Source organism: Citrus sinensis, chromosome 8 (assembly GCF_022201045.2).
Source record: "Citrus sinensis cultivar Valencia sweet orange chromosome 8, DVS_A1.0, whole genome shotgun sequence".
Taxonomy (NCBI): Eukaryota; Viridiplantae; Streptophyta; class Magnoliopsida; order Sapindales; family Rutaceae; genus Citrus; species Citrus sinensis.
The window spans coordinates 30,002,274-30,016,018 of record NC_068563.1 but is presented as its reverse complement, the minus strand read 5'-3'; the positions used below and the strand labels follow the sequence as shown (position 1 = coordinate 30,016,018).

Genomic DNA, 13,745 nt, shown 5'->3' with positions numbered 1-13,745 from the left:
AGCAAAGGCTTTGTAATTTCTTCACTAAAGAAAACAGCTCATCTTACGTGGCAGCACGTTCATCTGCACGTGCAGCATAACATACGACAACGCAGAAGACGCCATCAAGCCTCTGGCGCATGCTTGACTCGCCACGTAACCAATTCAGAATTGTCTGCGTCAACGATCTGGAAGCAGAGAAACTACACCCAAAATTATCGGAACCGCCTAGCACTTAGCAGCAGCAGCACCACTTACTTATCTCTCTGTTGTGTTCGGTGCTTGTGTCTCTGCAAAAACCAAATAAGCAGCTTCCGTTATGTCTTTGTTCAAGCATCTTCTCAGAAACCCCACAGCAAAATCGTATTCATATTCATCACCATCAATAATAATGCCCTCCAACTTGATTCTCACTTGCCTCTCACACTTCACAACTGACGCGTCACCGTCGACGGTGCAGGTGACGCAGTACTCGGGTCTGGGGCCCACTAAGGCAAATGAGAAGCCCAGGGTGGTGGTGCTGGGCTCTGGCTGGGCGGGGTGCAGGCTGATGAAGGGCATAGATACGAGTTTATACGACGTCGTTTGCGTGTCCCCGAGGAATCACATGGTGTTTACTCCTCTTTTGGCCTCTACTTGCGTCGGCACGCTTGAGTTCAGGTCTGTGGCCGAACCCATTGCCAGGATTCAGCCTGCTATTTCGAGGGAACCCGGGTCTTACTTTTTCCTCTCCCATTGCGCTGGCATCGATACTGATAATCATGTGGTGTGATTTTGCTTCTTTGTTTTTCAATGATTCGATTTGTTTTATCCTTTTTTTTTTTCCCTTTTCTGGGTACTGTTGCTAATTTTAGTTTGCAGTGGCTCTTTGAAAAGAATTTGAAAAAATTTTTGTAACTTTTTGTTCTAAATTCATGAGTTAAATACAGGGTTTTGATGGATCTAGCTTAGTAATTGGAGTTATTTGTGGTTCTATGATGATATTGGATGGAAATGCGGGTTCTGTATGTTAAAGTTTGATTATTTCTCTGGTTAAATATTCGCTTACTGAATGATGTAGCATTTGTTACAACTATGAAATGTTGAAGATTTTAGCTTATGTAGAGCGATATTGTAAGAAAATTGGTTTTGGGTGATGAAGGTGCACTGCGAGACTGTGACGGATGAATTAAGGACCTTGGAGCCGTGGAAGTTTAAAATCTCATATGACAAGTTGGTTATAGCATTGGGAGCAGAGGCCTCGACTTTTGGAATCCATGGTGTGAAAGAAAATGCAACTTTTCTTCGTGAAGTTCATCATGCTCAGGAAATTCGTAGGAAGCTACTCCTGAACTTGATGCTGTCTGATGTTCCTGGTAAGTTGTTGTGGTCATCTTGTTTGAAGAATCATTTGATATGAGATTCCAAAGTAAATTGTACTTTCTTGTTTGGTGTGGAGGCAGGGATATCAGAAGAAGAAAAATCCAGACTCCTACATTGTGTTGTTGTGGGAGGTGGTCCCACAGGAGTTGAGTTCAGTGGTGAACTTAGTGATTTCATTATGAGAGATGTTCGGCAAAGATATTCCCATGTGAAAGATTATATTCATGTTACATTGATTGAGGTTTGTCGGACTACAATTTTGGTATCAAATATAATCAAATGGCTTCTTCTTCATTCTATGTATTTGTTGTTATACGGTTCTAACAGATTTAATGCAATCTATTCAAGCTTCTTGGCTGAAATTGTCTGTAATTGCTGTTATGGCATATCTAGGGTTATTCTTGCACTGAAGTCCCCAATTTAGAGTTCCCAAATATTTACTGATTTGATTTAACCAGAGTTGTTGTCATCTTCATAGGCAAATGAGATATTATCTTCCTTTGACGATCGACTCAGGCACTATGCTACAACGCAGTTGTCAAAGGTGAGAAAAATTTTATAAATGCAAAGGTACTGCGGTTTGTACCTGAAACATATGGTCGCTGTCAATTTCTCTCTTCTTAGTCTGATTTTGAAATATCTAGTGGAGTTCTGTGCTTTGTGAGATACATTGCCTGTACGGCAACTAATGAGAATAAGTAAACTAAAATTCTTTTGATATAAAGGATTATGTGAAGAATTCATTTCAATTGTAAGCTTGGAATTACTCACAATTGAGTAATATAGATCACTTCTCTATTCTTAAAAAGTGCATGTTGGGACATTGTTGACTCACAATTCATTTGGATATTTCATCTTCTCATTCACTAGTTTTTCTCAGTCAGGAGTTCGTCTTGTGCGTGGGATTGTCAAGGATGTTGATTCCCAGAAGCTAATCCTTAATGATGGCACAGAGGTACCATATGGGCTGTTAGTATGGTCTACGGGTGTTGGTCCGTCAACTCTTGTAAAGTCCCTGGATTTACCCAAGTCCCCTGGTGGAAGGTAGGTTACGTATACTTTTTTGCTTGCTGCAATACACTTTCCTCAATTGCATCTATTTAAAGTTTTCAAGTTATGTAGAAATTTTAAGTTTAGTTCCTAAAAATTCTTTCTAGAAAATATTTGTGTGTGTGTGTGTCTGTGGAAAACTTGTTTCGTTAGCCAGCCAGAAAAATGTTTGGATATATCTGAAAATGCTTAGGTAAAAATCACTTTCCTGTTTTTGAATTTGTGGGATCTTTATTCAGTTGACCCTTTGGGTTTTGCAAAATTCTCTTCACATTTAGAATTATTCAAGTTTGAACATGCAGCACTGCCACCGTTTACACAATAGAAAGGATTTTCATTGCTTTCTTATGTGGTTTCCAGCAAATGCCATACTTTCAAGATATCCTTCATCTTTTGGATCTTTATCAAATTTGTATCTGTGCTTTGGGGCAGAGAATATTTTACATGGAGGCTGCTAATTATTCATTTATTTATGTATGTCCAAAAGGATTGGTATTGATGAATGGCTACGAGTTCCGTCTGTCCAAGATGTGTTTGCAGTTGGTGACTGCAGTGGGTATTTGGAAAGTACCGGTAAAACCGTCCTTCCAGCTTTGGCCCAGGTAAGCTACGAACAGCTTCATCTTTTCCAGAAGCCATCTTTCTTACTTGCTAGGAACTGGTGCTGGTTCTTCGATGTGTGTTCCTTAACAAGCATTTTGAACAGGTTGCAGAGAGGCAAGGAAAATACCTTTTTAGTCTATTGAACAGGATTGGCAAAGCTGGTGGTGGGCGAGCAAATAGTGCAAAGGACATGGAACTTGGAGACCCATTTGTCTACAGGCATCTGGGAAGCATGGCAACAATTGGCAGTTACAAAGCACTCGTGGACTTAAGGCAAAATAAGGTGAATCTCTAAGCACTTTAACCCCTTCTTTCTTGAGCTGTAAACCAAAATGTGGACTCACTTGTGGAGTAATTTCGACAGGAATCAAAAGGTTTATCTTCGGCAGGATTCCTCAGTTGGCTTGTCTGGCGCTCAGCATACCTAACTAGGGTGGTTAGCTGGAGGAACAGATTCTATGTAGCCGTCAACTGGGCTACAACTTTTGTGTTTGGTCGTGATATCAGCAGAATATAGGTTTGAAGAGAGGTGCAATTTTTTTAATGTCCAAGAGCTAAAAATTCTCATTGCTGTCATGGTTGTTTATACACTTTCCCAGCATCAGTGATAGAAACTACACGCAACACTTTGACGTCAATATTAATTGCAGGTTTATCTGTACTAGAAGCTCTTCTGGTGATGCTTTTGAAGAGCGGACTGCAACTCATGGCTTCCACAATTTGACATTTGCCTATTTCCTCAGTTCTAAGTTCAAGAGAAGAAATAAAGGCTAAACCGATCGCATTTGATGCATGGATTGAAAATAGCATTGGATGCTTGTTTAGAGACAAAATTGACATCATTCTATTCTCAACAAATGTGATTTTTTCATTTATGCTTTCTTCTGCCAATGTTATTCAAGGTCTTTTGTATATTGACTAGCCATTGATTTGAAATAGATTCACCTTCAGCTCAGTGACCTTCTGTTTGTTTATGGTGAAAATTGTCCGATAATTTAACTGTTTTAGGCCAACAAAACAGCAGATTGGTTGGAATTTCCAATTAGTAAAATCAAGTAACTTTTGTGTATTATGTTTAAAGCTGTTTCAACCACTTGACTGTGTTGCATCTCTGTGGTGCGGGCATCTGAAGGAAACCAAGCGAGTTGAGAATGGAAATGAGCTGGCCAGTGGTTTACGAGGTCGCTTTGTGCGTCTGAGTTAAAGCAGAAACTGTGATGATAAACGTGGAATCAAATTCATTTCTGGGAAGTTTTCTTCCCCTGGTGGGCACACTCCACCGACGTTTCCTGCTTATGCTGGTAGTTCTATGTTATTGTTGGGTGTGTAGCAGCGGCATTGATACGTCGACTAGACTTTTGGGTGGCCTTGCTCCTCGAATTGCATAAATCTTCTGTATATAACCAACTAATGCAATAATAAAATTACGCTTACCAAATAGTTTAAGACGTCAAGATTGTGGGTTTAATGGCAGTGGATATCTCAATACATCATCTTCCTTCACGGTGAGCCCACCAATGGGGGTTTACTCATCATCTTCCAAACGGTAAAGGTGCATCGAAAGAAAATGCCCGCCAAAGAGACTGAAATATAAAAACGAAAAAAGCAACAGAGAACGACGACATCCGACTTATATTCTCAAAAGCCGCAAGTTATGGGATTTCTTAAAAGAAATATCCCAGGCTTTCAAAGAGATATTGGGTTACATTGGAAAAGGGGAAATCTTGATAGCATCGAGTAAAGATAAGGGCTGAAAATCAGAAATTTCAATCCTGCTGGAAAAGTAATTGTTGTCGACATGTTTTACAGAGCCAATGTTCATTATGATAGTGGCATCAAAATCTGTTTATATATTTGCCATAACAACCTAGATAATGAAATCTTGTACAAGGCTCTCAGTCAATCCTTTGATTCCAACCCTCAATGTCCAGTGAATGAACTAGGACCATACACTTCCAACACCATCCACAAGTCTTGATGAAGCCAATTGTTTGGCAACAAGATCTTTTAGCTCAATCTCGCCTGGAAACCTCCCCTCCTTCAGTTTAGAGAAGACCTGCACAATGAACAGAATCAAGCATAAGAAGCCCCTCTAAACACTATACCCAATGCAGTCAAAGTGATTTTTACGTGGTTGCAAGCTTATTTGCATCATTCTCCTGTTTAATATTTCAATGATCAGTAACTATCAATAGACTAGCAAAAGGCATCAGTAGTAACAACAGTTACTTTTGACATATAAAGACAGCGAGCTAGATAGAGAGATCACTGACCAAGTCATCATTACAGTAAACTTCAAAAGCCCCAGAGCTTTGGAGGAAGGACTGCAAAAAGTTTCCAATAAGCCAGGTAGATGCTATGGACCCAAACCTATTGGCACGCAGCGAATAATACCATGGAGGTGGTGTCATTCCCAGCATCGGAAAAATCTGTTCGCCTGCCACTACGATCCCAATAACCCCTATCTGAACAGCAGGCACCACTTTAGAAAGTAGACGCTTTGGCAGGGGTGGGGGATAATTTGCAAGGACCACATCAATCCCAGGAAACTGAGTCTCCAACATCCTTTTCATTGTTATTGCAGTGCCCCTGAAACAGGTTACAATTTTCTTTACAGCATTTTTCTAGAATCTATCTCAGTTTCTTGATGAGTGAACTAAAACGATTGAATATATTGATGTTGCAAAGCCTAGCCTACCAAAAAGAAAGAGCTTGAGCATCCACAGATGAACACTTAAAGCATTTAAAAATCACGTGCTGCTAAATGAGTAGGTTTGCCTTATGACCCTACTGAGCTTCTATACTTCCCCACAATAACAAAAATGCTTGTGTAGACATAACCATACCGTATGAGCTAATGTCTAATTCTTCCAAATGGGTTATAAGTATATATTCCTAAATGTTGGTAAATTTATCAATACTAGTCTTAAGCAAATATCAAGGCAATTAAGCACGTTACTCTCGTTTAATAATAGTTCCCATCACAATTCTGACCAAAAAAAAAAAAAAGATCACATCATAAACGCATCTACCATTAACAGAGACTGCACCCAATGTACACTAATAATCAAGACCATTAAACCCAAAAAGAAAAAAAACGACACAAACCATACCTATAAGAGCAAGAAGCACAAAAGTTGATATTAACAGTACTGCCATACCCAATTCCTCCGACAATTTTCTGCAAACAACGATATCAGAAACTCTTAATAAGAAACATACTATAAACAAAAGCCCTCCTTTGAAAAAAAAAATATTTTTTTAATGAGTCTTGGAGAAAATTTTGGAGAAAATTTAAAAGAAATAATTTTCTCATAACGGAAGCTATGGTTTCAATTTGAATCCAAAGAGAGTAAAAGGTAATACCTGTGAAGGAAAGTCTGGGGTTAGGTTTTCCGAAGGTATAGGCGGTTTATGGTGGTGGTGGGAAGCGGATTTTGGCGGCGGCGGCGGCGGAGGAGTGAAAAGATTTAAGAGGTCGCTGCAGAGAAGAAAGAGAGGGAGACCCAGAAGAAGGATATTTAGCCGATCCATTTGTAGATTAAAACTATGATTTTGTTGGGATTTTACGAGTCTGTGAAAGAAAAACAACAATTCGAAGAAGAAGAAAATATATCGACTGTGACTGACTAAAATTTGGCACGGGGTCGTAGTCTCGTAGATGGATCTCGGTTATTTAATAGCGACCCATATTCGACGATTGAGACTCCTCTCCCAATTTCTCAATTCGTGGGTCTCTCTTTCTGTACCTGTGGTGATAGAAGGGAGAGCAAAGGAGTTTAATTTTTTTTTTAAGTACTGTTATATAAAATTGTTACTGATATTATATTTAATTTTTATAAATAAATTATACAATTAGAATATTATAATTAATGTTTATAAACAAATTATACAAGTGAAGCAGAATTTTTTTTTTTTTAATTTCTCAAGTTGCAACAAATGATTCAACCTAGGCATAGATTTCAAACTTGTTAATTATATGAGGGTTTATTTATATGATGATAGACGTTCCAACTATTGCAAGATGTTATCTTTAACTTCTCAAAAAAAGAAAAAGGTGTTTTAAGTTTTGGTAATACATACAGATTATAGATTAAAGAAAATGAAAAAAATTAGGTTAATTTTATCTACATTTGTACATAAATGTTTTTTTTTTTTTTGATAATCCACCAAGAAGGTAGGGGGTTAGGCTAGACCCCTACCTGTAAATAAATCAATCAATAAAAGAACATAAGAAGGGTAACATAAATCAAACCTTTCAGGAAAAGTAAATAATTTAGTAGTCAAATAAAATCAATACAAATCAAGGTGATTAATGCCGAATGTATGAAATTCCAAGAGTATCCAAATGAAAAATACTTGATAAATCAGTTGGAAGATCACCATGATTGAAAAATCATTAACAAGTCTTATGAATACAAGCTCAATTGGCCATAAAGTCAACAGCAAATGTAGCTTCTCAGAAAAACATGCTTGATAATAATGGATGACTTAGAAGCCAATGTCCGAACACGCCTAAGGATGTAAGTAAAATCTCATTGCACGAAACTACTTGAAATGTCCCAAGAAACTACAGCGGCTGAATCAGAGTAGAGGATTTAAGAAGACTTTGAAGGGGTACCATAGTTCCACTCTCAAAACAAAATGCCATTAGTTAATTTAACGATAAAAATGTTATTTAATGGCTTTGGAGGCTTGGTCTGAATTTCTACAACACATAATTTTATTTTTTACAATAAGCTTAGCATTCAACATATATAAAGTTATTACTATTATTTTTTAAGTTTAAAAGAAAACAATAGAATTTGAATTTTTTTTAGACTTAAATGTGGTCAAGGGAACAGTAAAAAAATCAAATTCCCCAAATATCCCCTAATCTAAGTGCATGAGTCTACAATTATACCAATAGTTCCATCTAATTACCTTTTTTATTTTTATTTTTATTTCATTTATCTTTTGAATGAAAAAATATATCAATTTATCAATGTAGAATCCTCCCTCAATTACAAGTGAGAAACATTTACGACCAAACTCAAATTGGATGTGACGCTTGTTCCTTTAAATTTCAAAATAAACCCCCTTAACTAATAGAAATTGTGTCATCTTTTACTATTAAATATGATGTTTCAAATTGACAGAAGATAAGTGTTAAGTGCCATAGTCCAGGAAAAAAATTAGTCAAATTTCCGTTTTTCTGTTTTTCCAAACCGGGGTTGCGGACGTGACCCGCAAATTTTACCTGCAACGAAGTCCGCGCCCAATTATGTCAAAGTCAACGGAGCCTTCACTCTTTTCCCCCGCCTTCCAAAACCAACGTTCACTCAAAACGCGGCAGTTAATTAACAGAACACAACACAAAACACTCCCCTCATAATAGCTGAATTCTAAAAACGCTGAGACAATTCATAAGCCAATCTCCACCGTCAAATCAAATGACGTCACCAGCAGCAGCGGCAACGCCGCTACTTTCAATGGCAGACGCCGTAGACTCAATCAAACGCTCACTCTCCGACCTCACCACCACCGCCACTGACAACAAAGGCATTGGCTTCTTCGAGAATCCACGCCGTTTTAGCGGCTACGCCACGCGCCTCCAGAACGTACTCAACACGGTCCTGCGCACCTGCTCATCTCCCGACACTCTCCCTGCCTCCGTACAGACCGCCCTGAAGGGAATTGCCGGAGACTTAGCCAAGGCTAACGAGATCATGTCGGTTTACCGAAACAGAAGCAAGATTTTTGTTCTTATTAATTGTTTGTCCCTCTCCGCTTATCTCCAGGAGCGCACGCTAGCTATCGGTAGTTGGCTCTCGTTGATCGACTCTTCACTTCACCATCATCCTTATCCTGAGCTCAGGAAAAAAATCGCCGATCTTTCTCGCGACATGAAACAAGCTCAATTCACTGTAAGTGTGAGCGAAGCACTGACTGCTAATAATAGGCTAGCTAGCACAATCGTGAATGTGATATGAGATTGAGTCTGAGAGTGTTATAAATTACTGCAATGCAGGTGAATGAAAATGAAGAGAGAGTGCACTGCACGTTACAGAAGGAAGGTCAGGGAAGACCAACTACGAAAGCAGTGCAGAGCGGGATAATAATGGACTTAGCAAGAGCTTTAGGCATTGAATCTGACAACCATAATGAACTGACCAAGCAAATCAAGCAGTTAAAGTCTGATCTCTCGCAGTCTAGTTCAGTTACGGAGAGAAGAATCTTGACTTCATTACAAAGAATTTTGGATACTTGGTCCGTTGTCCCTGACGTTGCAGCTCTCAACTGGGATAGTGAACTGGAAGAAGATTGTCACGTTTTACCCTTCAAGAATTTCTTATGCCCCTTGACTAAACAAGTTATGAAAGAGCCTGTGGTTTTGGAGTCCGCACAGGCTTATGAGCGAAAAGCAATTGAGTATTGGTTTGAAAGATGTTTAGAGGACGGCAGGGACCCCACTTGTCCTGTTACCGGCCAGGTTTTGAAGTCATTGGAGCTGAAACCTAATATTGGGTTGGCTGGAGCTATTGAGGAGTGGGTGAATAGGAATGTCGAAGTTCAGGTGAGTACCGTGGTGGAGACTCTCCGTAAGGAGAATCCTGAGGTTGATGGTCTTGATAAAGCGTTGGATAGTGTTTTTAAGATCTCCGAGGAACATCCTTCCAATAGGTACAGAGTGAGGAACGCTGGTGTTGTGTTGCTTATTGTTAAATTGCTCAAGAGTTCTTCCAAGAGTGTTGGAACAATATTGAGGAGTAAAGCTCTCATGGCTTTGCTTAGCATGGCCAAGGATGAAGAAAGCAAGGTAGCTGATTTTAGTTTTTTCTTGAAACATGATCGTCAAATTTTACTTTGATAATGTTGTGGTTCCTAACTAAAATGATTACTTTTTGTAGAAAATAATGCTTGAAGAGGGTGTCACTAAATCGGTCATACATAGTCTTATTGGGAACTCAGAGAAAGAGAAAGAGTATGCAGTGAAGTTATTACTTGAGTTCTGTAACGATGAAGCTTATTGCAAATCAGTTGCATCAGAGAAAGGAGCATTAGTTCTTCTCTCAAGTATGACAGGAAATCTGGAGCTTCCTGCTTTATCCAATCTAGCTGACGAGGTCTTCAAGAAGATGGAACGAATTGAGGAAATTGTTCAGCCTTTGGCAGCAGCAGGACGATTTGAACCTTTGATCAATCGTTTATGCCAAGGTATGTTGTGCACTTGTTTCTGTTTTAACATTCGCAACTACCTCTGTCAATCGTGTACCAAGGTGGAAGAGATAAATTTCCAAGTCCTTCGATTATTATGTACAAAAGCATAATCCGGTGCATATTTTCCTGTTAGCAGGCTCTGATAATGTGCAAATTGAGATGGCGTTCTTGGTGGGAAAGTTGACATTGACAAATAGCTGTAAAGAACATATTGCTAGGCAATGTGCTAAAGTACTGGTTGAGTTGCTTTCTAAGCCGGCTGGAAGAGCAGCAAGCTTGAAGGCTTTGTATAACCTATCAGGACTGGATGACAATGCAACCATCCTTGTCGATTCTGCTCTGCTTCCAGCTCTTACCGACATTCTTTTCAAAAGCCATGATGCTTCGCCAGAACTGAAGGAATTGGCAGCTGCAACAATTGCAAACGTAGTATCAAATCCAGGGTGCTGGGAATTAGCGTCGGCAGACAAACTAGGGCATTCAATGCAGTCAGAATCTATTGTTTCCAGCCTTTTGGGTCTCTTATCTGGTGTGTCTCCTCAGTGTCAAGTGTCCACACTTCGTATCCTATGTGGAATTGCTTCATCTCCCCAGGCAGCAGGTAATTCCTTGTTAACCAATACATCTAAAATTCATTTTCTTGCTGCAACCATGATACCGTCCTTTTTGTATAAGAATGCTAGATTTAGTTGCTCTAATGTTCATGAACATGTCAAATTGGTAATCTTTATTGGTTTCATAAACTTTTCAGGAATTTCAGTTAAACTGTTAGATTTCTATTGGAATGTCACGCATAGTAGGTTGTAAGCACTGTACAAAGACGGCTCATGTGAATTACTTCAATATTTTGCATAAGATAGTACAAAACCGACGCTGCATAAAAGTTAGATGCAATGAAATTTATAATAACCATTCTTCCTGTAAATTTGTTCAATTTGCAGAGTCGGTGGCTACTCATATAAAATCCGGTGATGGCATCAAATACATCATCCAATTTCTTGAACACCCAGAAGTTGAACACAGAACTTACGCTTTTAGGCTGACAAGGATACTCTCAGAAAGAATTGGTCAAGATTTAGCTTATGCACTTAAACCTTTTGACAAGCTTGTTTTGTTCAAAGACAAAATACTAGATAACCAATCAGCTAATTGCGAGAGATCTGATGCTGCTTGCATACTTGCTAATATTCAACTCTCGGAGGAAGAAGTGAAAACACTCTTAGAAGCTACTTTCATAAAATGGATAGTAATCACTCTTCAGACCCACAAGAGTAGCTTTAATACAAGAAGTTCTCGACCCATATCAAATATTGCCGAAGGGCTTCTTGGCCTCTTGCTTCACTTTACAGGAAGTGTCAATCCACAAACTCTTGGCACAGTCAGAGAGCACCGCCTCATGACCATTTTCCGTGATCAGCTCAGTTTTCCTTCAAAAGCTAGAGTGAAACAACTAGCTGCTCATGGATTGAAGAACCTGTCCGAGGCTGGAAGGTCGCTTTGTGCACAGGACACAGGATCTTCAACTCCCCGCAGATTTTGTGCCTCATTGGTGTTCATTTGCGGGAAGCCTCCTCCAGAACCTACAACATGTCCTATTCACAATACTCCCTGTGAAGACAATAGTCAGCTATGCCTGCTAAAGAGCAATTGCATCAAACCCCTGGTTGATCTCCTCGCGGAAGAGGACACTAACGTTCAAATTGCTGCAGTGGAAGCACTTTCAACTCTCATTATAGATACTTCAAAAAATTTCAAAAGAGGCGTTGATGAGCTTGAGCGCGAGGGTGCTCTCGATGCCGTGGTTGATCTTTTCACAGAAGTTCGTCCTGGACTTCTTCAAGAGAGAACAGTTTGGATGTTAGAGAGAGTACTGCGAGTGGAAGGTCACAGCCATCGGTACTCACTCAATCAGTCTCTAGTCAGGGCTTTGGTAGAAGCGTTTAAGCACGGAAATGCCAATGCAAAACGACATGCCCAGGAAGCTCTTACCAATCTGAAGCAGATATCTGGGCTCAGTGGCAAGGCAAGTCAAGCTCGGGCGCGAAGGTAATTAATGTTGTGCTTTTGATATAGTTAATCATGTATATTGGTAACAGCAGCAACTTGGATTTTTCCTGCACTACAACTGTGTATTGAAGAATCAGTAGTAAGTTCAAGTGTTGTACATTATCCGGAAAGAACCTGATGTATACATAGACATTAGAAATGCAATTAGCTTTGTGTTTGAAACTTTGAATAAACCTATCCCTGTCCATTCTGTTCGTATTCCATCCTATCAGCTCTGACAGATATAACTCATCACATTTACACAGTGCAGTCAATAATGATTCATGCATCAAATAGCTCAACCAATGTATATGTACAGGATTGAGGGTTTTTTTGCTTTTGATCCGCAGCTTGTCCGGGATGGAATCACTAGTTAATTACCTGTCCAAGTAAAAGCAGGTGTTTACCAAACATTTAACAGATAGCACTTTCAAAGTTAAGCCAAGCACAGCAGTCCCAGTTAAACTTACTCTCACCCTAGTTACCTCGCCACATTTCATTTGAGCATGAGCCACGTTGCATGATAATGGCTGCCATAAAAGAAAACAACTACTAATGGATGAGAACAATTATTTTGGAAATCCTCGAAAGTTTCTTCTTTTAGATTAAAATATTAAACATCCATCGGCATAAATAGAAAGTTAACTTTCTAAAAAGGCACAGCCTTGGGTTTTCCCCCTTGGTGAAAAAAGTAAAGCAACCCATAACAGTCGGTGGTGTCAACAAAAAATTAGTAGAAATTAACTTTATGTCACGTTGAAGACAAAAAAAAATTAAAATATATATATTTGCTATCAATCACTTTTCCTGCCTGATCCCAGACACGATATCAGACAAATTCGACCAATTGGGTCACGTTAAATTTGTAGCAGGAGCAATTTGCAGCCAGTACCGAGATCATAGAGACCAAGTTGCAATTTGCAAGGGGCCCGCTGCCTGCTGCTGTCGCTACATGCCACAATTATAGTAACTGATTATCGGTTTCAGAAAATTCTACCATGAAATCTTCAACATGCGCTTTGATCTTTTCTTTGGATCCTCAACATGCGCTTAAGTTTACTACTTGGGCAAATATCAAAACCCAATGCAAATTGCAATTGGAAATAAATTAAAATTGATGCAACATTTGAGAATCATTTCTTTTTTTTGTTCTTCAACGCAACAAATTACTATAAAAAGATGAGATCGCATCACCTGAGACATCATGGATTAGTCACGTGAACTGGAAAGGTACAAATTTGCAGTAAAATATAAAAAATTTCAGTTACTTTGTGTCTTTGTTCTTGTTATCTGAACTGGGTAGCAATTTGCACCAGCATCAGATTAGTTTTGTGTATCTGGTTGATACACAAAACGAGGTGTGGTGACTTTTTTAATTCAATTTATAATATTCATAGAATTGTGTAATTTAGTACTTATTTATAAAAGGAAATGATAATCTTAGTTTGAGCAGAACGTGATGAATCTATTGAGCCCAATAAGGTTTGCATGGATGTGATGCCTAA

The 13,745-nt window shown here is 39.0% G+C and overlaps 3 protein-coding genes and 1 long non-coding RNA gene across 5 annotated transcripts; 2 read left to right on the top strand and 2 right to left on the bottom strand.

The window, feature by feature from the left end:
- The first annotated feature begins 146 nt into the window (after positions 1–146).
- Positions 147–3,949, top strand: LOC102627209 (internal alternative NAD(P)H-ubiquinone oxidoreductase A2, mitochondrial-like). Of its 2 annotated transcripts, none has more exons than XM_006488483.4 (9): positions 147–745; positions 1,121–1,334; positions 1,422–1,582; positions 1,820–1,885; positions 2,222–2,385; positions 2,879–2,993; positions 3,098–3,277; positions 3,359–3,511; positions 3,645–3,949. In XM_006488483.4, exons 1-8 carry the CDS (start codon positions 299–301, stop codon positions 3,509–3,511), a joined length of 1,500 nt encoding a protein of 499 aa, XP_006488546.2. In that variant the 5' UTR covers positions 147–298; the 3' UTR covers positions 3,645–3,949. The 2 variants fall into 2 exon arrangements, with proteins under 2 accessions (XP_006488546.2, XP_024957689.2); XM_025101921.2 differs by having other exon boundaries at positions 148–745; positions 3,359–3,523.
- A 783-nt stretch (positions 3,950–4,732) lies between these two features.
- LOC102626936 (selT-like protein) lies at positions 4,733–6,775 on the bottom strand. The gene is made up of 4 exons (XM_006488481.4): positions 6,361–6,775; positions 6,108–6,175; positions 5,268–5,583; positions 4,733–5,050 (listed from the first exon to the last, which is right to left on the bottom strand). The coding sequence occupies exons 1-4, from the start codon at positions 6,526–6,528 to the stop codon at positions 4,934–4,936; spliced, it is 669 nt and encodes a 222-aa protein (XP_006488544.2). The 5' UTR covers positions 6,529–6,775; the 3' UTR covers positions 4,733–4,933.
- A 1,534-nt stretch (positions 6,776–8,309) lies between these two features.
- LOC102626643 (U-box domain-containing protein 44-like) lies at positions 8,310–12,543 on the top strand. The gene is made up of 5 exons (XM_006488480.4): positions 8,310–8,900; positions 9,005–9,793; positions 9,885–10,191; positions 10,331–10,795; positions 11,136–12,543. The coding sequence occupies exons 1-5, from the start codon at positions 8,427–8,429 to the stop codon at positions 12,242–12,244; spliced, it is 3,144 nt and encodes a 1,047-aa protein (XP_006488543.2). The 5' UTR covers positions 8,310–8,426; the 3' UTR covers positions 12,245–12,543.
- On the bottom strand, positions 12,495–13,574 carry LOC127899055 (uncharacterized). Its single transcript, XR_008050849.1, has 3 exons — positions 13,435–13,574; positions 12,711–12,770; positions 12,495–12,621 (listed from the first exon to the last, which is right to left on the bottom strand). It is a non-coding gene; the product is annotated as an uncharacterized LOC127899055 (long non-coding RNA).
- Between the last annotated feature and the right edge of the window lie 171 nt (positions 13,575–13,745).